The sequence below is a fragment of the Carex rostrata genome, chromosome 26 (assembly GCF_964058835.1).
Source record: "Carex rostrata chromosome 26, lpCarRost1.2, whole genome shotgun sequence".
Taxonomy (NCBI): domain Eukaryota; kingdom Viridiplantae; phylum Streptophyta; class Magnoliopsida; order Poales; family Cyperaceae; genus Carex; species Carex rostrata.
In genome coordinates, this window is record NC_135943.1 from 4026463 (window position 1) to 4052555 (window position 26093).

Here is a 26093-nt window from a genome sequence, read left to right on the forward strand (position 1 = left end):
CATACCCATACCCATTAAAATTGACTTTACCCATACCCATTAAAAATTGATCTTACCCTACCCTACCCTACCCTTATCCGTTAATATTATCGGGTAACGAAACGGTAGATGGTGAATAACGGATAATACTAGTATAATAATTAGTTTTATTATATTTTACAAATTAAACATCAAAAACTCATTTATTTCACATATACATAATTGCATTTCTAATAAAAAAAAAATGTGCAATCAATTCCTACTAAATTATTTTTTATAAAGAATAAAAATTCAAAAACAGGAATATACATTTAAGTGGTTTATAAATTGAATTGAATATACATTTAAGTGGGTTGAAAATTGAAAAACACGAATATACATTTAAGTGGGTTTATAATTACCCTATAGGTAACGGGTACGAAATAGTCATTACCCATACCCTTACTCATTTATTTAACGAAAAAAAATTCTTACCCATACCCATACCCAATAAGCTAACGAAAAAAAAATTTTACCCATACCCGTCTTATCGAATACGATATGGGTCGGGTAAACGGCTAAAAAGGTACCATTGACACCCCTAATGTTTACCAAAAATTCAATATCAGAAGCTAATTTTTGGTAAGTGCAATTATGTCCATTTCCTAAGGTCTTTATTTAGAAATTTCAACTTGAACAATTTAAAAGATATATACATTATTGGAACACCATTCACAATAATAACATTCCAACAAAGTTAAAGCTAGACGTAATGTTCACAAATGTACAAAGCCCCTACTAGTACTATATTCTCTGAACTATAGTTGGTAACTACTGGGAGTAAAAATCTCATGCTAAATATAACCAAATTAATTGCCACATTTTGGAAATAGAACTGTACTGATCAGATACCCTGCATATAGAAAAGCCCGTCACGAGAACCCAACCATGCGCCTGAACTTTGATTTTGATTGAGCTGATGCCCGACATCGCCTACAACAACAAAAAGGTGCACACTTCTGAAAACTTCTATTAAATTTTTAATGCAAATCCAATGACTACCATATTAGCTTGTACATAAAACCAAACAACAATATGCCAAGCTAGTACATTATCAATGTTTCCTTGCAATACTTGCGGGTGTAAACAGATTGGACATTATCCGTCAGTCTCCGGATCTATATTTTAATTTTTGTGGATTCGGATATTTGGATAAGGATAGTTTGCATATATGGATACGGATATAATTTATGCGAATATGGATATGGAAGCAGAACCGGATAATTATCCTTATCCGTAGTTTTTTAGTTTTTCAGATAACCGTTTTTGTGGATTCGGATATCCGACTTTTTTTAATAACATATTATATTAACACAATATTTAATTTAGATATCCGAATTATATCCCTTCAATATCCGATCCATATACACCCTAACAATCTACACTATGTTTGATAAAAAAATATAAATATATAATTTTTAAAGTGGAATAATTATATAATCCAATTAGCAAATTCTCAAGTTAAAATGTCAACCTTGAAAACCAGGCCATAAGACCGAAGTACAGGGTGACTTAGAAAACACCTCAGAAAATAAAAGTTCTCCCGTTTTGATGCTCCAAATGCTTGTCCTGCAATCCTCTCCACCTGATAAATTGCATCATTTTATATCGCCTTCTATTTTTTGTTCTTTTAATATTTTCAAAAGTAACTTCTTTTCATCTATTCTTCTTTTAATATTTCCAAGTTGCATCTAAAGTTTGGGGACTAACATGCAGGCCTTAGTAACATAGGGTTTAGGGTTTAGTTCTAGCATAAACCAAAGCAAACAATTTACACTTGAATAAAACTAGTTCTGTCCCTAAAAAAAGTACCATAATACCAGAAAGCAGAAGCGTTTCAGATGGATTGACCGCAATTGGAAGATGACTGCACGAGTTAACATGTCCCTCCCTGTAAGACCGGACAACATTCCTGAATCGAATATCAAATAGCCTGATCTGCATTTTATAAAGGTGGAAAAACAAAATAAAAATAAAGAAAAACAATATAGATGTTTTAACTGCAAGGCACAATATTAATAATTCTTTTCCAAAATGAGATATAACACATCTTGGCCCTATTTCATTATAAATGACAACCTCCTTTTATCCTTCTGAACTGAAGTAAGCCTATTTTATACTTGTGTATTATTTTCAAGGAAATATCAAAATCACTCATCTTAATTCATAACTAATTTTTCTAATATTTCTGAAAAGTTTAAAATAGATACATGTTCTATATGGAGATTTGCACCTATTTTCTGTGTAACTATATATGTGTTAAAGGCAACAATAAAAAGATTGACCCCCACCGGTTATAACTATATTAATTGTCCATATCATGTCAGTTTGAACCTTCCCCACTTTCCCAGAGAACTTGGTGAATTTTGTTTAAATTAAAGAATAGGAAAGCATCTAACCGAACCATCCATTGAACTGGCTATGAAGTAATTTTCATCAGATGATAGAGAAACCATGCTGCACATATAACTTATTTCAGATTTCTCAGAAAGAAGCCTCTTAAAAAAAGGATAAAAAGTACAAGAATATAGAAGCAATGCATTATCCCATTTGGCCCTCTAAAAACCCCATTTGCTATATTCTCGGGAATGATGCCAAAACTAACCCCATTTGCTCTTCTTCATGTGCATGGATGCAATCAACAGAGATATTCACGACTTAACACAGATAAAATAATAACTGAAGGAATATTGTTTCCTTACCTACAGACTGCAGAAGTTCCATATCTAAGTCCTTGAACAACCTATTGATGAACAAAAGGGTCAAATTGTACAAATAAATAATTCTGACATTATAATATTGGTTTAGTTCTACCAGAAAATGTTGAAACAACTTTATTTGAACAGTAACACATGATCCTAACCGCATGTAAGCTTGTCATGTGAGAATTTGGGCTAGCACTACTAGACCAATCAGAGGCTTCTATATTACCAGAAATCTGCTTTAGTCGTGGGTCAAAAATCAATATTGACCCATTTCTCAAACCGCATAGTACAACATTTCGCTGAAAAATAAATAGCAAATATTATTTATGTAATCAAAAGATTTTTAACAAATCATGAAGGGGAAGGGAACACCCAAATTAATATGTATTACCGAAGAAAGATATTGCAGTGATAAAACATCACTTTCAGTGTGATAGAACCGCACTAGAGATCTGGTTTCCAAGTCGACTAAAGCTGGCCCCATACTAGTTCCTACACATAATTTCAAATTTGTCCAGGTCAGAGCAATAAGATAAATAAATGATTTTTGAGTGAGACTATGGTAGTATGCATATTACGGATCAACTCATGCTATGGATCCATATCTCTATTTTGAAAGTTTAAATAGCCAATTCGAACCGTTTTAAACATAATCTTCTTATGAAGATGTACTTACATACCAAATTTTTATATTTTTAGAATTATTTTTATATATTTTTAGATAGGTAAAAAACCACTGCTTTTGGATTGTACAAAATTTTGAAATCAAGTGATTTTCTATCTAACTAAAAATATAGTAAATATGTTCTAAAAAAGGGTAAAATGGTATGCAAGTACATTATCATGTTGAACAATTCATAGGGACTTTTTGAACGTTAAAAACGAAGATTTGAATTCATAGCGCAGACCGCTAGCTGTGTAATAACCATGTAATGTGGCTTCATAGCCTACATTTAGTTGGATTTCATTTTGCTATCATAGTGTCTCTTGGCATTCATTACAATATAGACAATATCACGAATTAGAAAAAAATAAAAGAAAGAAGAAATGAAATAACCTAATGCAACATAGGTTTAGGGGTGTCAATGGGTACGATACGGGGAGGGTGGAACCATTTTCATACCCATACCCACTAAGAATTGACCTTATCCATACCTTATCCATACCCGTTAAGAATTTGTCTTACCCTACCCTATACATACCCGTTATGATTAACGGGTAACGAAACGATAGTGGGCGAATAACGAAAATACTAATATAATGGTTCGGACAGCATAGGATCAATTTTGTCACTTGTTACATTCTTTCTTCTAACATTTCATTCCATCTCATTCAATTATTAAATATATATATTCATAGTATAACCTTGAGAAAGCTGACATGTGATGCAAAATTCAGACGCTGACATTAATGGATTACTCATTTGGACCAAACAATACATTATTGCCAGAAAATAAGGTGAGGATATATTTTCTTTGAAACATGAAATATTTCCATTTGTAGAATTGAGAAAAAGACAATAACGATGAATAAGGAAGAAAATAATGAAATGAATTTGTTGATATATATGTCTCTAGCGTTCATACAGGCATACAGCAATATGAAAGAAGAAAAATAAATAAATTGGATATAATATTGATATATTTATATATAATATATTTCATATAATTACTCATTACCCAACGGGTACGAAATAACATTTACCCGTACCCATACCCATACCCGTTTATCTAACAAAAAAAAATCTTTACCCATACCTATACCCAATAAACTAACGAAAAAAATACCTTACCCATATCCGTCTTATCGAATACGATACGGGTAGGGTAAACGGGTGTCATTGGCACCCCTAAAAATATAGTACCATTCACTTCAAAATAATACACCGCGCTTAGCCGTTGAATCCCTTATTTTTTAGATAGTTAAACAACCACTGCTTTTGGATTGTACAAAATTTTCAAATCAAGTGATTTTCTATCTAACTAAAAATGTAGTAAATATGTTCTAAAAAAGGGTAAAATGGTATGCAAGTACATTTTTCTATGAAGATCATGAACAATTCATATGGACTTTTTGAACGTTTAAAAAGAAGATTTGAATCCATAGCACAGACCGCTCGTTGTGTAATAACCATGTTAATGTGGCTTTGTCTAAGGACCATATAATGATGTGCCTCCTATTTCCCCAATATAGAGTTCTTAAACAAATATACCTTCATAGCCTACATTTAGTTGGATTTCATTTTTCTATCATAGTGTGTCTTGGCATTCATTACAATATAGACAATATCACGAATCAGAAAAAATAAAAGAAAGAAGAAATGAAATAACCTAATGCAGCATAGGTTCCGGAAGAGTTGCAATCGACAGTCCGCACAGTACCATTCACTTCAAAAAGGGATTCAACGGCCAAGCGCGGTGTATCATTTGCTTTTATGGAGTAGAGTGAACCTTTAGATACGCCCCATCCGACAGTTGTGACCATGTTAATTGTTGCCAAGGAACACAAGATATAAATACTGAGAAATGTTTCCTATATCCCTCATATAATGGAAAGTACCCTGTTTCCCTTCAGCTATCTCACTAGATAAGAGTAAATTATTGACAAGGTATCAGATTTTTTGTATATGTTTTCCATTTCCCAGGGTAATCCAACACACATTTGTTTCTCCAGGAGTTAATGTGATATTTGGAGCCCTGATATTTGTACACCCCTCACTCTTTTATCCCCTCTGAAGCCCAGATGGAGTTGAAAGTGAATCATCTTTTTCTTAATTTAATCATCGAAGTTTAGTAGAGAGCAGGCTAGGATACAATACATGACCACTCAAACCACCACTTTGTTTCACGCATGAAACAGGAGATGGGAACCACACATTTTCAAATACTGAAAGGGATGGACTTGTCAAGCGGGGAAAATCGGAGACTTCATTCTGTGGACGTGGGGACCACACTGATTCTACAGCAGGATGGGGATCCTCAGGATTATCGACCTCAAAAACACTATAAAACAAAAGTGTAAGATCACTAACTCAGTAACCTAAGAAATTAAATTAAACATATCAATTCTATCTCAAAATAAATGTTGAATAATGTCAGCTAGTACACCTAAACAGACATCCAGCAGTATTTCAGTGTCCTGTCTAATTTAACATCAAAGAGGGGGGAAAGGAGAAAAAAAAAAAAATGCTTACTGTAAAATATTAGTGAATCTGCTAGCTGCCAAAAGTAATGCATTTCTAGTACCAGTTTCTGTATGTAATTGAATGCAAATTCTTTCAATAGCACAGCACACATGTTCTGTACTCTTAAACTTCCATACCTGCAATAGACAAAGGCATGCAAAATTTCGTTTCAAACTTATTGAGGTTCAGTTGAATTGAGATTCGGCAATTCTTGATATGAATTCAACAAGAAATTTATAATTAGCCAAAGAGAAAAATCAGTCTGTATTGGCCAACTCAGGTCAGTTTCAGCAAAGGTTTAACTCTGGAAATAGACATGGTAGATTCAACTTGCTAAATATTTATCTAAGCCTGAGTTTGATCCTACCCAGCCTAATATGAGCATGTCAGTCAAAATTGGTAAATGTTTAAGTTGAATGGCCCTGTTTTTCATTTTTGTAACAATAAAGGATGCGTACTGAAATGATTATAACAAGCTTGTAAAAACAGGCTTGCAACTTGTTTTGTGAAAACAGGCTTGCAAAAACCTGCTGATTGCAACACGCACACACACAGAGTACTATATCTAAAAACAATGTGTTAAGTAGACAAAAACAGGCTTGCAACATGCATTAATGCATACTGAAATGATTATAACATTGCAAATACAAAATACATTTCTCAACTCTATAATCAAAATGCTAATTCAGCAGGAAAAAGGACCAAAAAAACAGGAAGAGCATTGCAATCTGCATACCGAAATGATGATAACATTGCAAATGCAAAAATGTTTTATAATTTTACAATCAAAATAGTAATTCAGCAGGAAAAAGAACCAATCTTGAAAGAAATTAAGAGATGACAAACATACTGTAGGCTGAGAAGCTTGAATTTCTTCATACTGCTTATGAAAGTGATATCTTCTTAAGTTGAACAAGATATCTCTTCCTTGAATTTCTCTTAAACCAAGGAGGTGGCTGATTTTCATCCTTCTTCCCTTTCCTGAAAAGTGCAAAAATTTCTATTAGAGTTATTTTACATAGACACACAAAAATTTCATATCTAAAGAATATTCGTGATCACATTTCCTATTAGAGTTATTTTGAAGAATCTTCAAGGTCCTTACAGAGATGCCATAATCAAATAGGAAGCTTATATTGCATAAAACTTAATGAAATACCAGCATATTACCATCTCAGTAATGTCTGGTAGCATACTAGCATACTTACTACTATCGTGTCAATACTGCAACTTCTATGTACTATTAAAGAAAGTTTAGGGGTTTATACCGAAAAACAGTAGAGCATACAGTGTGCGAAAATGTACTAAAACCAGAGAAAGCGAGAGCGCGATAAACCTTCTGGCGGTGGCATTGTCTAAAGAGAAGAAAGAGACTCGAATTCAACTGAACAGAGGTGGGGCCGTGGGGGTCCCTTGGTCTCTTTCTTATAGGTCGCCTCTCTCGTGCTGCTGTCCAGTCAAGATAGCCTCCTCTTTCTCCTTTCTTCTTGTTTTATTTTTGGTTAACACTTTTGTTTTTTCTTTCCTGTTATGACGCGTTGTGTTTTTAGTGGGCGGGGCTCTTATCTGTGACTAATTTAGTAATTTACATATGCTGCTATTTTCAAGTGGATAAATCTTTATGTAAATAATTTGGGCTGCAAACTAAAACCGAATAGTTCAGTCCATTTCTATAATTATCTTATGACTGTATCTTCTTTATTTTTATTTTTATAGTTAGAGGCTTTTTACGTTCTGTGTAATTAAAGATCAATTTTTTCAAGTTCCAGATTAATTTTGTTTTTAAATAAAAAAAATAAATAGTTTATTTCGTGATACTTTTTTTTTAATAGAAAAAATATATAGTTTATATCATGTTGCTTCAATTATATTGAATGGAAAAAATATAGATTGTTTATGATATTATTAGAGATATTTTGAATAACAATTTGGACTTTGTACTGGTTCAATATGAATAATCTAATTCTTTTATCAATTTTGTATTACTTATTGCACTATGAGATTTTAGGTAATATTGATAATTAGTAGAAATATAAAATGTAATTTTTTAAATAAAAAAGCCATGCTATGCGCAATATCTTTTTTTAGCCTTTTCGCTATGACACGATAATCGCTACTTAGAACCTTGGTCTTTACAATGATAATGTTGCGTTTAATATGATTAAATACACCACGAACAAAGAACTTGATCTAAAATAAAATATGGCAATCAGGAAAAAAAAAAAAAAAAAACATGCTTCAATCCCCTGATTTCTTGCTACTACAATCAACTCCTTAGGAGCCATAGCTTCAATTTGCACAGGACAACAGCCTCTTACTGCCTTCGATTTAAATAAAACCATTTCATCCTTGTACCACAACACCACACCAATCCCCCCATACCAGCTCTCCAACCAAGAACCATCAGAGTAGCAGTAAAAAATGTCTTTGGTTTCTGATAAAGTTGCTGGTTCCTGAACCCTACCCGACAATCCACATAAATTACGAGTAGCTTTCAATTTTGATTCCCAATTAACTGAGTTAAGATAGGACAAGAACTGACCAAACTCGGGCTACTTCCGTCCATAAATTCGATCATTTCAACCATTGTTCATCATCCAAGCTGTCAGAGACCCCTTGGAGCACCTGTGACAGGTTCCCACTTAAGCCATTTGTCTTAGGCCGAGAGGCTCTGCAAGGAAGCATGCTCTCGCAAATTGACATTGATGCAGTAAGTGGAGCACATCCTCTTCATGGCTGCCGTAATTCGCACATAACAGGCTGACAGAAGGAAATCTGCTTTGCATAATCTTTGCCAGTGGAAGTGCTTTATGAATTTATTTCCAAAAAAAACATTCTAATTCTTGGAAGCATCTCACCCCTTTTCCAAACTATCTCCCATAATTCTTTTGTACCCACTGACAGATTAATTTGACCAGCTTTCACAGAATATGATCCGTTGCTAGCCTTTCTGAAGATGAGGCTATCTCCGCTGGCACCAGGGGAAGGGGCCCAACATTTGTAATATTTCCAAGCAGTTTGTATAGACGTGATCTCATTCGCATCAAGCCCAAATATCTCTGTTTGGCCACCTTTCCCCAAAAAAATCATCTAATGATCATAGACGTGATCTCATTCGCATCAAGCACTTTAGTCTCCTGAAAGAAGCGGTCCTTGAAGTATTATTGTATTAATTCATGCTCGTTTGATGTGTTTTCCGCATGTGTTAACTATTAAATGAAATATGCCAAAATTCTAATAGTTGAAATTGAAACATTTCAAGTTCTAATAAATATTTTTATACTATTATTGTAGTTTTAATGATCTTTAATTCAAACAAGATGAAAATGCTTATTTTAAATACAGTCGATCTTGTTTTAATTGTCAAATACATGCTCAATACGAATCTTATTTTAAATACTTATTTCAAATGGAAATGCTATTTGTGAATATTTTCTTGATTTACTTTTTCATGTCATGTTCTCTTGTGATACTACTAGTCAGAAGGATAAATCTTGCATTAACTTACTGAAGAAATTGATTGATAGTATCTTATTGGAAGAAACACTTCACTGTTCTTAACTCAAAACACAACTGTATTTGTAATATATTATGTGGAATTAAGATATGCCAATCATATGATATATAATTGTTGACATGGCTTTTGACAGAGATTTTATCTCTTTTTTTTCTAAATGATTCCATCGAAATTTTGATCAAGAGGCTGTTCATAACAGAGGAAAAAAATATTCCAACGCTACATCAGCAAGCTGCTAGCATGTTAACCAAAAAATCAATATCAGAAGCAAATTTTTGGTAAGTGCAATTATGTACATTTCCAAAGATCTTTATTTAGAAACTTCAACTTGAACAATTTAAAAGATGTATACAGTATTGGAACGCCATTCACAATAATAACATTCCAACAAATTAGAATTCCATGTAATGTTCACAAATCTACAAAGCCCCTACTAGTACTATATTCTCTGAACTATAGTTGGTAACTACTGGGAGTAAAAATCTGATGCTAACTTTAACCAAATTGCCACATTTTGGAAACAGAACTGTACTGATCAGATACCCTGCATATAGAAAAGCCCCTCATGAGACCCCAACCATGCGCCTGAACTTTGATTTTGATTGAGCTGATGCCCGGCATAGCCTACAACAACAAAAAAGGTGCACACTTCTGAAAACTTCTATTAACTTTTTAATGCAAATCCAACGATTACCATATTGCCTTGTACATTATCCATCCATCTCCGGATCAATATTTGAATTTCTGTGGATTCGGATATTTGGATAAGGATAGTTTACATATATGGATACGGATATAATTTATGCGAATATGGATATGGTTTCGAAGTGGAACCAAATAATTATCCGTATCCGTATTTTTTTAGTTTTTCGGATATCCGTTTGTGTGGATTCGGATATCCGTCTTTTTTTAATAACATGTTAATTTTATCACAATATTTAATTTAGATATCCGAATTATATCCCTTTAATATCAGATCCGTATACACCCTACAATCTAGTGATCTACACTATGTTTGATGAAAAATATAATTATATATTTTTTATAGTGGAATAATTATATAACCCTACTAGCAAATTGTCAAGTTAAAATGTCAACCTTGAAAACCAGGCCATAAGACTGAATTATAGGATGACTCAGAAAACATCTCAGAAAATAAAAGTTCTCCCGTTTTGATGCTCCAAATGCTTGTCCTGCAATCCTCTCCACCTGATAAATTGCATCATTTTATATTGCCTTCTATTTTTTGTTTTTTAAATATTTTCAAAAGTAACTTCTTTTTATTTATTCTTCTTAATGTTTTCTACAAGATTTAAAATGCTGTACACCATGACCCATGTTGCATCTAAAGTTTGGGGACTAACATGTTGGCCTTAGTAACTTAGGGTTTAGGGTTTAGTTCTAGCATAAACCAAAGCAAACAATTTACACTTGAATAAAACCAGTTCTGTCCCTAAAAAAGTAACACAATACCAGAAAGCAGAAGCGTTTCAGATGGGTTGACCGCAATTGGCAGATGACTGTAAGAGTTAACATGTCCCACCCTGTAAGACCGGACAACATTCGGGGATCGAATATCAAATAGCTTGATCTGCATTTTATAAAGGTGGAAAACCAAAATAAAAATAAAGAAAAACAATATAGATGTTTAACTTCAAGGCACTAGACCAACTGCAAAATGTCAAAATATTAATCATTCTTTTCCAAAATGAGATATAACACATCTTGTCCCTATTTCATTATAAATGACAACCTCCTTTGTTCTTCTGAACTGAAGTAAGCCTATTTTCTGCTTATGTATTTATTTCAAGGAAATATCCAAATCACTCATCTCCATAACTACTTTTTCTAATATTTCTGAAAAGTTTAAAATAGATACATGTTCTATATGGAGATTTGCACCTATTTTGTGTGTAACTATATATGTGTTCACATGAAGGATTTTCTTCAAGACAAGACAAATAGTTAAAGGCAACAATAAAAAGATTGACCCCCACCGGTTATAACTATATTAATTGTCCATATCATGCCAGTTTGAACCTTCCCCACTTTCCCAAAGAACTTGGTGACTTTTGTTTAAATTAAAGAATAGGAAAGCATCTAACCGAACCATCCATTGAACTGGCTATGAAGTAATTTTCATCAGATGATAGAGAAACCATGCTGCACATATAACTTATTTCAGATTTCTCAGAAAGAAGCCTCTTAAGAAAAGGTTAAAAAGTACAAGAATATAGAAGCAATGCATTATTCCATTTGGCCCTCTAAAAACCATAATACTGCATGCCCGCAGTACAAAGAACCCCATTTGCTATATTCTCGGGAATGATGCCAAAACTAACCCCATTTGCTCTTCTTCATGTGCATGGATGCAATCGACAGAGATATACAAGTTAACACAGATAAAATAATAACTGAAGGAATTTTGTTTCTATACCTACGGACTGCAGAAGTCTCCAGTACACAAATGCCATATCCGAGTCCTTGAACAACCTATTGATGAACAAAAGGATCAAATTGTACAAATAAATAATTCTGACATTATAATATTGGTTTAGTTCAACCAGAAAATGTTGAAACAACTTTATTTGAACAGTAACACATGATCCTAACCGTCTGTAAGCTTGTCATGTGAGAATTTGGGCTGGCTCTAGACCAATAAGAGGCCTCTGTATTACCAGAAATCTGCTTTTGTCGTGGGTCAAAAATCAATATTGACCCATTACTCAAACCGCATAGTACAACATTTCCCTGAAAAATAAATAGCAAATATTATTTATGTAATCAAAAGATTTTTAACAAATCATGAATGGGAAGGGAACAGCCAAATTAATAAGTATTACCGAAGAAAGATATTGCATTGATATAACATCACTTTCAGTGCGATAGAACTGCGCTAGAGATCTGGTTTCCAAGTCGAGTAAAGCTAGCCCCGTACTAGTTCCTACACATAATTTCAAATTTGTCCAGGTCAGAGCAATAAGATAATAAAATATTTTTGAGTGAGGCTATGGTAGTATGCATATTACGGATCAACTCATGCTATGGATCCATATCTCTATTTTGAAAGTTCAAATAGCCAATTTGAACCGTTTTAAACATAATCTTCATATGAAAATGTACTTACATAACAAATTTTTATATTTTTAGAATTTTTTTTGTATTTTTTTTTATAGGTAAAAAACCACTGCTTTGGATTGTACAAAATTTTCAAATCAAGTGATTTTCTGTCTAACTAAAAATATAGTAAAAATGTTCTAAAAAGGGGTAAAATGGTATGCAAGTACATTTTCATATGAAGATCATGTTGAACAATTCATATGGTCTTTTTGAATGTTAAAAACGAAGATATGAATCCATAGCGCAGACCGCTAGCTGTGTAATATGCATATTACCATAGCCTCACTCAACATCTTTTGCCAACATTTTGTAGCTTTGTCTAAGAACCATATAATGATGTACCACCTATTTCCCCAAGATAAGAGTTCTTAAACAAATATACCTTCATGGCCTACATTTAGTCGGATTTCATTTTTCTATCATAGTGTCTCTTGGCATTCATTACAATATAGACAATATCACGAATCAGAAAAAATAAAAGAAAGAAGAAATGAAATAACCTAATGCAGCATAGGTTTCGGAAGAGTTGCAATCGACAGTCCACACAGTACCATTCACTTCAAAAAGGAATTCAACGGCTAAGCGCTGTGTATTATTTGCTTTTAAGGAGTAGAGTGAACCTTTAGATACACCCATTCCAGCAGTTGTGATCATGTTAATTGTTGTCAAGGAACACAAGATACAATTATTGAGAAATGTTTCCTATATCCCTCATCTATTGGAAAGTACCCTGTTTCCCTTCATCTATCTCACTAGATAAAGAGTAAATTATTGACAAGGTATCAGATTTTTTGTATATGTTTTCCATTTCCCAGGGGAATCCAACACACATTTGAAAAGGGCACAATGACATTTCCCTCCAATTAATAATAGTATTAAGCAGCATTTTGCAATGAGCAACGCACCCTTTAAGTACCCCCTCACTCTTTTATCCCCTCTGAAGCCCAGATGGAGTTGAAAGTGGGTCATCTTTTTCTTAATTTAATCATTGAAGTTTAGTAGAGAACAGGCTAGGATACAATACATGACCACTCAAACCGCCACTTTGTTTCACGCATGAAACAGCAGATGGGAACGTCATATCTTGAAATACTGAAAGGGATGGACTTGTCAAGCGGGGAAAATCGGAGACTTCATTCTGTGGACGTGGGGACCACACTGATTCTACATCAAGATGGGGTTTCTCAGGACTATCTACCTTAAAAAAACTATAAAACAAAAGCGTAAGATCACTAAGTCAGTAAGTATTTCAGACATCCGGAAGTATTTCAGTGTCCTGTCTAATTTAACATCAAAGAGGGGGGAAAAAAAAAACTTGCTTACCTTAAAACATCATTGTAACTGCTAGCTGCCAAAAGTAATGCATTTCTAGTACCAGTTTCTGTATGTAATTGAATGCAAATTCTTTCAATTGCACGGCACACATGTTCTGTACTCTTAAACTTCCATACCTGCAATAGACAAAGGCATGCAAGATTTCCTTTAAAACTTATTGAGGTTCAGTTGAATTGAGATTCGGCATTTCTTGATATGAATTCAAATAACAAATTTATAATTAGCCAAAGGGAAAAATCAGTCTGAGTTAGCCAACTCAGGTCGGTTTCAGCAAAGGTTTAACTCTGGAAATAGACATGGTAGATTCAACCTGCTAAATATTTATCTAAGCCTGAGTTTGATCCTAGCCAGCCTAATATGAGCATGTCAGTCAAAATTGGAAAATGTTTAAGTTGAATGTACCTGTTTGCAGTTTTGTAACAATAAAGGATGCGTACAGAAATGATTATAACAAGCTTGCAAAAACAGGCTTGCAATTTGTTTCGCGAAAACAGGCTTGCAAAAACCTGCTTGCAACATGCATCTACACACACACGCACACACACACAGAGAGTACTATATCTAAAAACAATGTGCTAAGTAGACAAAAACAGGCTTGCAACATGCATTAATGCATACTGAAATGATTATAACATTGCAAATACAAAATACATTTCTCAACTCTATAATCAAAATGCTAATTCAGCAGGAAAAAGAACCAAAAAAACAGGAAGAACATTGCAATCTGCATACCGAAATGATGATAACATTGCAAATGCAGAAATGTTTTATAATTTTACAATCAAAATAGTAATTCAGCAGGAAAAAGAACCAATCTTGAAAGAAATTAAGAGATGACAAACATACTGTAGGCTGAGAAGCTCGAATTTCTTCATACTGCTTACGAAAGTGATATCTTCTTAAGTTGAACAAGATATCTCTTCCTTGAATTTCTCTTAAACCAAGGAGGTGACTGATTTTCATCCTTCTTCCCTTTCCTGAAAAGTACAAAAATTTCTATAAGAGTTATTTTACATAGACACACAAAAATTTCATATCCAAAGAATATCTGTGATCACATGTCGTTTTGATTTTGAAAAATCTTCAAGGTCCTTACAGAGATGCCATAATCAAATAGAAAGCTTATATTAAAGAAAGTTTACGGGTTTATACCGAAAAACAGTAGAGCATATAGTGTGCGAAAATATACTAAAACCAGAGAAAGCGAGAGCGCGATAAACCTTCAGGCGGTGGCATTGTCTAAAGAGAAGGAGACTCGAATTGAACTGAACTGAGGTGGGGCCGTGGGGGTCCCTTGGTCTCTTCTTATAGGCCGCCTCTCTCCTGCTGCTCTCCAGTCAAGATAGCCTCTTCTTCTTTCTTCTTGTTTTATTTTTGGTTAACACTTTCTTTTCCTTTCCTGTTATGACGCGTTGTGTTTTTAGTGGGCCGGGGCTCTTATCTGTGACTAATATATATATATATATGCTGCTATTTGCAAGTGGATAATTCTTTATGTAAATAATTTGGGCTGCAAACTAAAACCGAATAGTTCAGTCCTTTACAAAATATGAAACATATAACAAACCCAGTGCTTGTAGATATTCCGTTCAAACGAGAAAATAATTGCAATGTATATATCAATTTTATGCTCCATTACTTTCAACTGTTCAATTAGTAAAAAGAAGTAGCTAGAAATACATGTGATATCTGAAATTATCAATTTCTACAAATCAAAACATTCATGCATAACAAATTCGATAGATTCATTCTGAGTTAATCCAATCTTAACTTGAACTTGCAAGCTGGTGATTTGCTTCTTAATTCTAAGCTAGATTTACTTGTTTTTCAACAATCCACTGGAACAATTCTACTATTTGCCAAACAGCCGCCATACAATTACATGAGAATTTAATTACATACGTGCATGCACCTTTTACATGTTGGAAAAAAAAAGATGCACTTCTGGAACTTATATACAACGCTGGATACAATAGATTGCCAATAAACAAACAAGAAAATGAATTATCTACAGTTCTACACTACATTTTTCTGTGCATAAACCACAAATGCCACTAATAACATTGTTCTTCCTCCTTTTTCTTTTTCTTTCTCTTGTAGTTCTCTAGCATCTCTTGCCTCTCAAGAGGAGAAGCAGAGAGCACCCATTTGCTAAAATCAATCTCTCTCATTCCCATGAAGGAGGCGACACAACTGAACTCTTTTCTTTTCCTCTCTTCTCGCCCAACTGGATGCCTAATTTGGTTGCTTTCGTTAGCAGTATTACTAGAACCATCAACTTCATGACCATTATCTTCTGTACTGACGAAAATATGAGTTTTCGTTATCCCCATATTTACAACATCTTCATTTCTATGAGCATAAACAATGCCTGCAATAACAAATAATAAAACAAATTAGAAAAATAGTAAGCTTATTTTGACAGCATTTAATTTTACAGCTTTAAAAACTTTACAAGACTTTATTTCAGTGGTGATGCACAATGAAGTTCATATATTCTATGTTGCAATTTTGAAGCTTTTTATGTTAGTAGGTAGGGAGAGCAGGTGTGAAATATACAAGGAATGGTCTGATCACTATAAAGGAACAACAAATATATAGCATGTTGTAATGGTTGTAATATATAGAGTAACTATACCCAAATCCTTGAGGTTGGTGTGATCACATGCTTCATTATCCATTTTGGAACCTGCCACCACTGCACCACTAGTACCACTAATACCACTCTGATCTACCATGGAACCAATTTGTGCTAACTTCGGAGAGGTATTATTCCCTTGTTTTTCATGCATTTCAATGATGTCACTTGTGAAAAGCTTGTCAGACAAGTCGTGAAACAAATTGGAGATGCCAAATAACTCCCCTTGGAATTTCTTATTATCCTATAAAAGGAACAGTATATGCATGATAATTCCTTTCCAGCTACTTGATGCGGCAAGAAACATAATGGTTCTCTAAACTTAGCAACCACCAGTAATACAGATTACCAGACTACTAATTATAGTTGTACCCAACCAAACCAGAATTTGTACCAATTCAGCTCAGTCAGTAAATCAACTGACAGCACAATAGTCCACTTCAGAGACATCAAACATAAAGTATGGTTCCCATATGGTATCACTAAAAAACTGCTAGTAGATAGGTGTTGGTTATCCTTAATAAAGATGTATACCTGAACACCTTCAAAGTACCGCTTCTCCATCTTCCCAGAAACTGCAATATTAGACAACTGCTGTTTGTAAATTTGTCTTGTATATACTAGTTCTTCAAGTGAACCAGCCGCTAGAAGACGAAAAACTGTGACATGACGTTTTTGGCCATATCGGAATGACCGATCTTGGGCTTGTAAATCCTGTGCAGGGTTCCAGCTTGGGTCAAATATCACAACCCTGTTTGCACTCACCAGGTTTACACCCAGGCTGCCGGCCCGGGTTGATATTAGAAAAACCTGAGAAGTGGTCAACAAAAGGATGTTAAGAAATATACATAGGGTTGTGGGACAGGTGTGAAGCCACAAAACATTTTAAAGTGGGGCAAAACATATGCTAATTTTAAAAGTATGACATAGTTATACATTTATTTTGAATTACAAGCATAACTGTTGCATTTATATGGCTCATCTCTAGTGATTATAACCTTCTTTTCTTGCATATTTCTTTGGAAGATAGTTCAAATGCCTCGTGTCTTTGATGCTTCATCATGCCTCACATTTATCACCGTTTTCAATATCCAAATAGTCAATCCGAACCCGAACCGCTCAACATGATCTCCATATTAAAATATGCTTGGAGACAAAATTTTATATTTTTTTAGATAGGTGCAAAATCACTGTTTTTGGATGGTCCAGAAACAGTGATTTTTTTTTCATGCATACTTCTTTATCATTGTATTAAACTTTTCTCCAAATACACTAAAAGTAAACAACCTGTTTGCTAGGGCTCTTATTGAACTCATCAATGAGGTCCTGACGAGTGTTCATCGGGGTGGAACCATCAAAGCGTGAAAAGCAGTAGCCCTTCCGTATTAGAAACTTCTCTAGTATATCCAACATCCTTTAATTAAAATAGTATAATGGTTAAGGTAGATTTCATATCTTTGCGAAGCTGTTCAATGTTGAGTTCAATTACCAAGAACCCCAAAACATATGTGGTTGGAGAAAGAGAAACAAGAAAATTCCTTGAAGCCAAATCAGGAGAGAAAGTGGTTGAGGGATCAAAAGGGTAATTAACTGGAGTAGGTGGCATATGCAAATAATCCATTACAAATTACAAAATGCTCTTAAAAGTGGTTGTTTATCTCCAAGTTACTATCTTAGTATGTATAGAGGTTTTGAATTTTGTGATCCTGAAATATAACAATGTGTACCCATCTGGTTTTTCCTACCATCATGTCTCTATCCAAATAGTTGTTGAAAGATGTAGTCAGCACAGATGGGGAATAACCCGTCATTGATTTAAAGATATGATATCAATTAATACACTTTGTTGATTTTGGTATCCAACCACCTTCTGGATAAAAATGGTAAACGGGATCAAAATCAGAATGCAAAGATCAAAACAGGAACTTTGTGACCAAAACAGGAAAAAAATTATAACTTTAGGGGTTTGTTGTGCGATGTACCAAAGGAAGGAGACTTAAAAAAAAAGGAAAAATGGAAAAATTACTTACCTGACAGAATAGCTGAAGAGAAGAATTTTGTCCCCTTGGGAGGTCCATAGAGCCAAAAATTTCTCAAGGGCCCGCATCTTCCCACAGTGCTCTGTATCACTGAGTCCCATGAAGCTCTCGTTCTTGCCACTGCCGCCGACCAAGTCCAGGTCAGTGTCAAAGACAGCTGATGCTAGCTCAGCATCTTTTTTCTGCTTCTCTGCTTCATCTTTTGGATTTGGCTTTATCAATTCCAGATGATTGCTAATCTTAAAGAAGATAAAAATAAAAGCAGGCTTTAAGTAAAGGCATCAAACTGGTATGGTTCCCTGGCTGTAAGGGAAAATGGTGCCCCTCTAAACCACCAGCATTTTTTTTGAACAAAAAGAGGAATAAAAAACTTGTGTCAAACCGAACCTGTCAGCACATCTGAGGTTGTGTTAATTTTGGGCTAGCTTGTTTTCATTGGCTCATCTGAGGTATTAGGCCAGTTGATTTTGGTTGAAGGATTATACAGTAAAATTTCAATTATCGAGACTGCCTTCAGGTTTGGTCTGGTTTTTGATTAATTTCCATATAAATTTAATATTACATAGTGATTGAGCTGCTTTCAAGTTAAATAATTCTTGGCATGATATTGATTCTTAGATTCTAAACAAGTACAGTAAGTGTTAACTTTCAAGAGAAGGTATCAAACTATTACATATTTGGTGACAAATCATGAGAACAGAGAACCTTCTCTTTTTGCACCAATAATTAAATTGCAAATTGCAAATGACAAAGCCAAACCATGGATCTTGTACTATATCACAAGCAAAGCATATGCACATTATAAAAAATTAGCATTCATTAGTACTCGATAGGCAAGAGAAATCAATGGTCAATTGCAATTAATTCTGCATGTTGAACCGTATTGCTTGTGACATAGAAGAATATCAAAGATTTTTTTTGTCATTTGAAATTTAAATTACTGACACAAAATGAAAAGTGTTGTCATCCTGCATCATGAAAGAGTTGTATTGGATCCCTCTCCATTTACAATTGACACTTTAACATTATCAATTATCAAAGCAACAAAGAGAAGAAAAATATGCACCTGTTGAAGTTTCATAAGGCAAGGGAGAACGAGACAGAAGGGGCACATAGCACACCCATCAGGATTATCCTTATGCAAATATGACCAAATTACCCCTTGAGGCTCTGTTCTTTTACAACACTCAACCTGGGTTAGTGGGCCCCCACAAGAGCACGGCAAATCCTTGTTTATAATACACTGGACATCAGGCTGGTTCAACATTCTTCTGTAGGCTCGTTTTTGCAAGTCACTCATTTTACAAAAAACCACATTATCTTCCTTACCAAGCATTAAATGCCCGATTGTCTCTTCCTTGGTACGTCTCAGTAAATACCGTTTGAGTACTGAGACAAGATGTCCTTTTCTCTCCTCTGCTATTTGAACAAACCTATCAGGGGCACTAAGCCTCTGGCCAAGTTTTAGTGGCTCATCATAAAAACCTCTAAAATGGTCACGATCACCGAGACAACCCGGTACAACCCAGTCAAAGAGGTTAAACAACTCCATTATTTTATTTTGCAGTATGGTACCAGTTAGACCATATCGCTTCTTTGTTTTTATCCCCTGGCACGAGATATACAGCTTTGATTTCTCATTTTTGAGACGGTGCGCCTCATCAACAATTACCATTTCCCATGGGATTTCACATAAAATTTGGTCATGGATTCTGAATGTGTCAAAACTTGTGATCAACACCTCGATGGTTTGAGATTCTATTTTTTCAAGGACTAGTTCACGATTTGGACCATGGTAAATAGCCACTTTAAACTCACCCCATTCAGAGAACTCATTCTCCCAATTTTTAATTACTGACGTGGGACAAAGGATAAGTATTGCGCCAATTTGGCTTGTTGAATCACTCTGTTCGGAAATTTGTTCAATATCAGGGTCTCTTCCAATTACTGCAGACAGAAATGCAATTGTCTGGATTGTCTTTCCCAAGCCCCTGACAGAAGTAAAGATATCAAAAAAGGAGATCCAAATAAAAATATAACAGATTGTCTGAAAGGCAATTGTATATTCATCTTTCTTAATTTCAATAACTAGGTTCCAGCAGACAACATCAACAAAATACTTCATAGTTGAACACTATTTTGTGCTTCAAACAATAATTTTCAACTCCCAGTTTGGCATGTGGTGTTTGACCCAAAATCTCTATGCATCTGAAGTAACTGTGTTCTGACTTGTCCACCTAACTGACACATGTAATGTACAAGTCAAACCACAGGCACCACCATGCTCAGTTTATAAATGTGGTGCCAACTTACATGTCATCTCCAAGTACACCACCATGGTTGTGTTTGTACAAATTATATAAGAACCTCACACCATCTCTTTGGTGCTCAAGCAACCTGCAATTGATTGAAGCAGGTACCTGCAAAGATACACCAGCATTATATTCTGGTAAAAATTGAGGTTCTATTTGGGAATTACTACTCGACTGAGGCTTAAAATTAAATTTCATTCAAAAAACACAAAACAGAAAGTAAACCTAGCTATATCCTGGTTACAAAACCATTACCTGAACAAGTGGGCTTTCACCCGGTGCAGATAAGACCAGCGGTTCATACGGCCCCCGTGTCTCAATGCCAGAATGTGCAACTGGAAGCCTCCAGTTGACCCTCACATCAGCGACCTCTTCCCTCTCATCTTCACCATCCTCCTCCTCCTCCTCTCCAGCTTTATCTGTGTTTCTCTTGGGAATTGAGAAGGAGGGGGCGAAATCGGGCAGGTCTAGTCGCTGGAGCTGCTGGGAGAGAGACGACTTGGGAGGCTTTCGGGGAAGAAACTGAGAGGGAACTGGAGGTTCTAATGGAGAATCACGTACGCCATCGTCTGGGGTTGGGGTTGGTTCATTGCGAAGCAAAAGAGACGGGGTCGGATCGAGACGGAGGAGTTGGTGAGCGAGAGAGGATTTAGGGGGTTTGCGGAGAGGAAATGAGGGCTGGGAACCGGAGAGGGATGATGAGGTGGAGGTGGAGGTGGAGGTGGAGGTGGAGGTAGAAGTGGAAGCGGAGCATGGGCGGAGGAGAGTCTCCTTCAGACTGTGAAACGACATGAATGGGAGAATTGAGTCTTGAATTGGGTTTTAAATATTTTTGTAGTCAGTTTGGTAAAAATATTTCATATTTTGATCAAAATGACAAAATGAGTCCAAAATACGAATTCACATCCCCTCAGGTTACCGGACTGACTACAATTGAATCAGACGGTCCAAAATTGTTCTATTTAATTTGGCACGAATCTCAAAGTACAAACTCTGTAATAGAAAGTTTAATGGACGTTAATGGACGTTTATATCTACTGATAGAAAGTTTTGACACATCCAGAATACCAGATAGAGGATTTAAGGAAAGCCGAATTAGGGTGCTCTTAAGCTCTAAAACTCATCAAATTGATTTCAAATGACGAATTCGAACCGTTGAAACCCGCCTACTTTACATGTGATGCATCTACATGTGAAATTTTTAAACATTCGAATTAATTTAGTATAAAGTCAAGCGGTCAAAAAACGTTCAAAAAATGAATACACTAAAATTAATTTATTAACCTTCTAATTTTGACCACTTTACTTTATACTAAATTAATTCGAATGTTTAAAAATTTCACATGTAGATGCATTACACGTAAGGTAGGCAGGTTTCAACGATTCGGATTCATCATTTAAAATCGATTTGATAAGTTTTAGAGTTAAGCTTACCAAAACTTTAGTGAGCTTAAGAGCACCCTAGTTCTACTCAAAAATGAATATTAAATTAGAACCCAAAAGAATCGCAAAATCTTGATCTAGGTTTTTCTAGTAATACCCTGGCAACCCGCCACAAGCGTGCAAAAGAATAATCAACATTTAATCAGAAAATATCAGAATAGTTACTAGACGGAGTGGTAGCGTCGAACCTGGGGGAGGACCAGAGCAACGGGGTCGACTGCTGGGAGGAGAAGGGGGCAAGCTGGTGATGACTGATGACGCATGGCTAGGAGAGGCGAGAGAGCGAAAAGAGAGAGGTCGTAATTTTACCCTTCCCTATATGACAACTTTACCCTTCCGTTAAAAATTTTCTGTTAAATTTAGCGGAGGATTTCTGATCTTAGAATTATCTGAACCGTATGATTCTGAACAAATGAACGGTACGAATTTTTTTTGACCCATTTCAGAATTTCTCATATAGAGATCATATCTAATGATTTGGATCGACGATTTAGACTTTAAAAATATAGAAAATGATTGTAGTAACTTGTTGCAACTCAAAAATTGTTGTAACTTGATCCCTCTAAATACAATATTAGATATGTTTTGTGACTATACAGATAACATAGTTTTGTTTATTTGAGATATACGTACCTCTGGCGAATATGATGAATTCTGACCATTTGAAAAAGGTTGTACTATGTATGATTTAATGGATATAAATGTAACTTTTTTTTAAAATATCAGAGATTAAATCATTTAATTATTTAATATTTATAAAAAAATATTTTTTTCGAATTTCATACTTGCATCTTTTTATACATAAAATATTATCTTTACTAGTAGATAAAAGACTGATTCTTATATAAATTTAATATAAACCTAGTTGTTGACAACACGACCATTTAACTTGATCATCATTTCTTGTATAAAAATATAAAATAGATAAAATATGATCTCTATAACTAAATTTTATATTTTTTAAAAGAATTTAATACTTTTTAGATAAATAAAAATTTACTTACGGTAAAACTTTTGGTTCCATTCGAGAACAATAAATTTTTACTTATTTAAAAATAAATAAACAAATTACAGAAAAACATAAAAATTTGATTCTCAAGTACATTTTTATATTAAATCCATACTTAACAGTTTAATTTATTATTTAAAATTTTAAAATAAAAATAAAAATTTATAACACAAATTAATCCGCAATACCTAATTATCATAGTTCTACAATTGTCTAGTACTCTAGCTAATACGGTCTCAAAATATCTCTGACGAACACAATACACGTCATTATATTTCGTACACGTGGCAAGCGAAGACTTAACCTCGCACCGCTCTTCCGCTCTTGATGACCTATAAATAACAGGATATGATCTTATGATTTCACGGTTTCAGCTGCAGTTGATCCTTTTAATTTTGAAAAGGAACTAAATATAAATTAAACAAGCAACATACATACATGTCTTCAGGTCAACAGACGAGGCAACAGGCGAGAAGAGAGGAACTGAATAAAAGAGCAAGAGAGGGAGAGACCGTGGTACCGGGCGGTACCGGAGGTGGTAGTCTCGATGCACAGGAGCATTTGGCAGAAGGTTGCTTAATTTTAATCTAATTTTATTTATTTTTTCTATATTTACTCATAATAAGAGGCGAATCCACATTCATTAAATGGGATCAATTGGGCTCTATTCATTTTCAATTTTTTTTTTATATTTATATTCTATTTTTAATATAATTTAAAATAAAATATTATGAATAGTGTGAAATTGATCTCCAGTACAAAATTTTTATATATACTTAATTTCCATTCACATTTAATCCCATAGCCTGAAAGTTTGGTTCCGCCTCTGCTCATAACATCTTTTTCTGTACGATTTATCTCTTTTTAGATCGAGCTTTTTAGATCAAGAAAATGAATTATACAAACTTTTTAGATCGAGCTGGACCAAGCTAGCTAGACAGTATAAAATGCACACAAATTCATACAAATTCACAAATTAATGTCTAACCGAGCTAGTGACGAGCTGACTCGTTAACAGTTCGGTTCAATAACGAGTGAGCAGAGTCATGATCGAACCACGAGCTTCGAGCTTTTTTGCCATCCTTAATTATGTATAGGTACATATATAGATAAGATATATAAAGCCAATATCTCTTACAAAAAATAAATAAATAAGAAATTAGCTCACCATGCATTTATGTTTATTTATGTATGCGTGATTGGAAGCTCTACACCGATTTCGCATCCATACCCACATGCTGACAACTCATTTGTTAATTGAATATATAGTATGAAATCAAAATTATTGGCAACGTGATCCACAATTTTGTTTGATAGAATATGACTGATCGAATATATCTTATCAGCGCATCTCTAAATTATAAATAAAATTTAATTGAGCTTAAAACTGAATAAAATTAAGTTCCTTGGGGAAACAAAAAGGAGACAGAAAGCTAGCTACCTTTTTTTCTAAGAAAACAAAACAAGGAAAAAGGTGAAACAAGAATGGAAGAGAAAGCAAATGTGGGCCAACATCAACAAGACAAACTGCCAAACTGGTGCTAATAGTGGGGGCCAGCCCGTCAGGCCTGGCTGAACGAGCTGTCCCCAGCCTGATTCTTGAGCGGGACGATTGCATCGGCTCGCTCTGGCACAAACGGTCGTATGACCGTGTCTGCTTGCATTTGGCCAAGCAATATTGCTCTCTCCCACACATGCCACACTCCAAGACCACCCCAACCTACATCCCCAAATCTGACTTCATCTCCTACGTACCTAGACTCCTATGCAGAACGGTTCCGTTTGCGGATCCATTTCGGGTGCCGGGTGAAGTCAGCCCAGTATGACCACAAGTCCGGTAACTGGATTTTAAAGGCAAGGAATGGTGACATTTTGGAGGATTATGTTGGGAGATACCTAGTGGTGGCGTCAGGGAAGCTTGATGCAAAGGTAGTGCCAGATGTTAACATTTAAAGGGATGGTGATCCACTCGAGTGAATACCGGACCGGGTCTACATTTAAAGGGAAGGATGTGCTCGTCGTTGGATCTGGTAATTCAGGTATGGAGATTGCCTTTGATCTGTTTGAAGCCGGGGCAAGGACTTCGGTTGTGGTGCGTAACACGGTAAGTAGATTACATATTTACATGTTTTGCATGCTCTGTTTCATAGCTCCGTTTGTTGTTTAAACTATCAATGTCATCTTGCGTACGAGTTCGAGGTAAAATACACAAAGTCAGGAGTCTCTATAACAATTGTGTAAGAGAAGATCGGACGGTATGAAGCCAAACACAAAATTTAAGTTACTTTAGGGACATCTAATTCAAAGCAGGGGCGTGGGCCTCACCACGTGAGGCTTATATATTTTCTCGATTGATCGGCTGCGACAAGCTGAAATGCTTGTTAATATTTAACCATTTTTTTACCCGTTATACATATGTTTCCACAGATCGCGCTTACAAAAACTAATGATAAAAACGATCTGTATTGTCTATTCATGATCTGTACACATCTTGACGATAAAATGAGCGTCTCAGATCACTTCATAACCACAAGGCATGCATAATGAAAGGACAAATATTAGCTAATATCATAGGCACATTTGAATACCAAATATTTGTCTGGTTAACTCTCTTTTGTATGTTTTTTACAAAACCAAATGAAAAAACAAATTTCTTCGCTAAATCCAAAAAAAAAGTTGACAAAACCACAGATCAGGAGAATAAAGGGACTACCTGCATATCATCATTATCATAACTTTTTTAGTATGGTGTTGAATCATAACTACGAGCTTG

General features: G+C 34.8%; 6 protein-coding genes across 8 annotated transcripts; all 6 read right to left on the reverse strand.

Moving 5' to 3' along the window:
- Window positions 1-658: 658 nt before the first annotated feature.
- On the reverse strand, window positions 659-5411 carry LOC144544105 (uncharacterized). The gene is made up of 8 exons (XM_078292519.1): window positions 5054-5411; window positions 3115-3215; window positions 2852-3022; window positions 2721-2761; window positions 2418-2475; window positions 1839-1956; window positions 1493-1603; window positions 659-951 (listed from the first exon to the last, which is right to left on the reverse strand). The coding sequence occupies exons 1-8, from the start codon at window positions 5205-5207 to the stop codon at window positions 863-865; spliced, it is 843 nt and encodes a 280-aa protein (XP_078148645.1). The 5' UTR covers window positions 5208-5411; the 3' UTR covers window positions 659-862.
- A 27-nt stretch (window positions 5412-5438) lies between these two features.
- On the reverse strand, window positions 5439-7568 carry LOC144544634 (uncharacterized). Its single transcript, XM_078293189.1, has 4 exons — window positions 7244-7568; window positions 6758-6888; window positions 5917-6044; window positions 5439-5725 (listed from the first exon to the last, which is right to left on the reverse strand). The coding sequence occupies exons 1-4, from the start codon at window positions 7257-7259 to the stop codon at window positions 5503-5505; spliced, it is 498 nt and encodes a 165-aa protein (XP_078149315.1). The 5' UTR covers window positions 7260-7568; the 3' UTR covers window positions 5439-5502.
- A 2205-nt stretch (window positions 7569-9773) lies between these two features.
- On the reverse strand, window positions 9774-11813 carry LOC144544635 (uncharacterized). Of its 2 annotated transcripts, XM_078293190.1 has the most exons (4): window positions 11530-11813; window positions 10898-11015; window positions 10523-10633; window positions 9774-10048 (listed from the first exon to the last, which is right to left on the reverse strand). In XM_078293190.1, exons 1-4 carry the CDS (start codon window positions 11593-11595, stop codon window positions 9960-9962), a joined length of 384 nt encoding a protein of 127 aa, XP_078149316.1. In that variant the 5' UTR covers window positions 11596-11813; the 3' UTR covers window positions 9774-9959. The 2 variants fall into 2 exon arrangements, 1 of the variants encoding a protein (XP_078149316.1); XR_013508278.1 differs by having other exon boundaries at window positions 10523-10627; window positions 10898-11812.
- Window positions 11814-11983: 170 nt separating this feature from the next.
- LOC144544106 (uncharacterized) lies at window positions 11984-13373 on the reverse strand. The gene is made up of 3 exons (XM_078292520.1): window positions 13045-13373; window positions 12268-12368; window positions 11984-12175 (listed from the first exon to the last, which is right to left on the reverse strand). Exons 1-3 carry the CDS (start codon window positions 13196-13198, stop codon window positions 11984-11986), a joined length of 447 nt encoding a protein of 148 aa, XP_078148646.1. The 5' UTR covers window positions 13199-13373.
- A 9-nt stretch (window positions 13374-13382) lies between these two features.
- Window positions 13383-15115, reverse strand: LOC144544107 (uncharacterized). Its single transcript, XM_078292521.1, has 4 exons — window positions 15100-15115; window positions 14726-14856; window positions 13868-13995; window positions 13383-13752 (listed from the first exon to the last, which is right to left on the reverse strand). The coding sequence occupies exons 1-4, from the start codon at window positions 15113-15115 to the stop codon at window positions 13530-13532; spliced, it is 498 nt and encodes a 165-aa protein (XP_078148647.1). The 3' UTR covers window positions 13383-13529.
- A 453-nt stretch (window positions 15116-15568) lies between these two features.
- On the reverse strand, window positions 15569-21704 carry SWI2 (switch 2). Of its 2 annotated transcripts, XM_078292813.1 has the most exons (8): window positions 21124-21690; window positions 20870-20976; window positions 19623-20547; window positions 18548-18795; window positions 17805-17931; window positions 17052-17327; window positions 16518-16761; window positions 15569-16250 (listed from the first exon to the last, which is right to left on the reverse strand). In XM_078292813.1, the coding sequence occupies exons 1-8, from the start codon at window positions 21658-21660 to the stop codon at window positions 15934-15936; spliced, it is 2781 nt and encodes a 926-aa protein (XP_078148939.1). In that variant the 5' UTR covers window positions 21661-21690; the 3' UTR covers window positions 15569-15933. The 2 variants fall into 2 exon arrangements, with proteins under 2 accessions (XP_078148939.1, XP_078148940.1); XM_078292814.1 differs by lacking the exon at window positions 16518-16761 and having other exon boundaries at window positions 16077-16250; window positions 21124-21704.
- Between the last annotated feature and the right edge of the window lie 4389 nt (window positions 21705-26093).

Excerpts from the sequence above, each read along its gene's own strand:
- LOC144544105 (XM_078292519.1), bottom strand. The coding sequence starts at position 5,207 with ATGGTCACAACTGTCGGATGGGGCGTATCTAAAGGTTCACTCTACTCC. Across the intron at positions 3,023-3,114 it reads CACTGCAATATCTTTCTTCG|CGAAATGTTGTACTATGCGG; the intron begins GTAATACATATT and ends TTTATTTTTCAG. Across the intron at positions 952-1,492 it reads CTTATGGCCTGGTTTTCAAG|GCGATGTCGGGCATCAGCTC; the intron begins GTTGACATTTTA and ends TTGTTGTTGTAG.
- LOC144544634 (XM_078293189.1), bottom strand. Across the intron at positions 6,045-6,757 it reads TTCAAGCTTCTCAGCCTACA|GTATGGAAGTTTAAGAGTAC; the intron begins GTATGTTTGTCA and ends TGTCTATTGCAG. Across the intron at positions 5,726-5,916 it reads AGATTCACTAATATTTTACA|TGTTTTTGAGGTCGATAATC; the intron begins GTAAGCATTTTT and ends TTTGTTTTATAG.
- LOC144544635 (XM_078293190.1), bottom strand. The coding sequence starts at position 11,595 with ATGTGCAGCATGGTTTCTCTATCATCTGATGAAAATTACTTCATAGCC. Across the intron at positions 11,016-11,529 it reads CCAGTTCAATGGATGGTTCG|ATCAAGCTATTTGATATTCG; the intron begins GTTAGATGCTTT and ends TATAAAATGCAG. Across the intron at positions 10,049-10,522 it reads CTTATGGCCTGGTTTTCAAG|GCTATGCCGGGCATCAGCTC; the intron begins GTTGACATTTTA and ends TTGTTGTTGTAG.
- LOC144544106 (XM_078292520.1), bottom strand. The coding sequence starts at position 13,198 with ATGATCACAACTGCTGGAATGGGTGTATCTAAAGGTTCACTCTACTCC. Across the intron at positions 12,369-13,044 it reads CGAAACCTATGCTGCATTAG|GAACTAGTACGGGGCTAGCT; the intron begins GTTATTTCATTT and ends AATTATGTGTAG. Across the intron at positions 12,176-12,267 it reads CAATGCAATATCTTTCTTCG|GGAAATGTTGTACTATGCGG; the intron begins GTAATACTTATT and ends TTTATTTTTCAG.
- LOC144544107 (XM_078292521.1), bottom strand. Across the intron at positions 13,996-14,725 it reads TTCGAGCTTCTCAGCCTACA|GTATGGAAGTTTAAGAGTAC; the intron begins GTATGTTTGTCA and ends TGTCTATTGCAG. Across the intron at positions 13,753-13,867 it reads AGTTACAATGATGTTTTAAG|TTTTTTTAAGGTAGATAGTC; the intron begins GTAAGCAAGTTT and ends TTTGTTTTATAG.
- SWI2 (XM_078292813.1), bottom strand. The coding sequence starts at position 21,660 with ATGTCGTTTCACAGTCTGAAGGAGACTCTCCTCCGCCCATGCTCCGCT. Across the intron at positions 20,977-21,123 it reads GTGAAAGCCCACTTGTTCAG|GTACCTGCTTCAATCAATTG; the intron begins GTAATGGTTTTG and ends GTATCTTTGCAG. Across the intron at positions 16,762-17,051 it reads GGTACTTTGAAGGTGTTCAG|GATAATAAGAAATTCCAAGG; the intron begins GTATACATCTTT and ends TTCCTTTTATAG.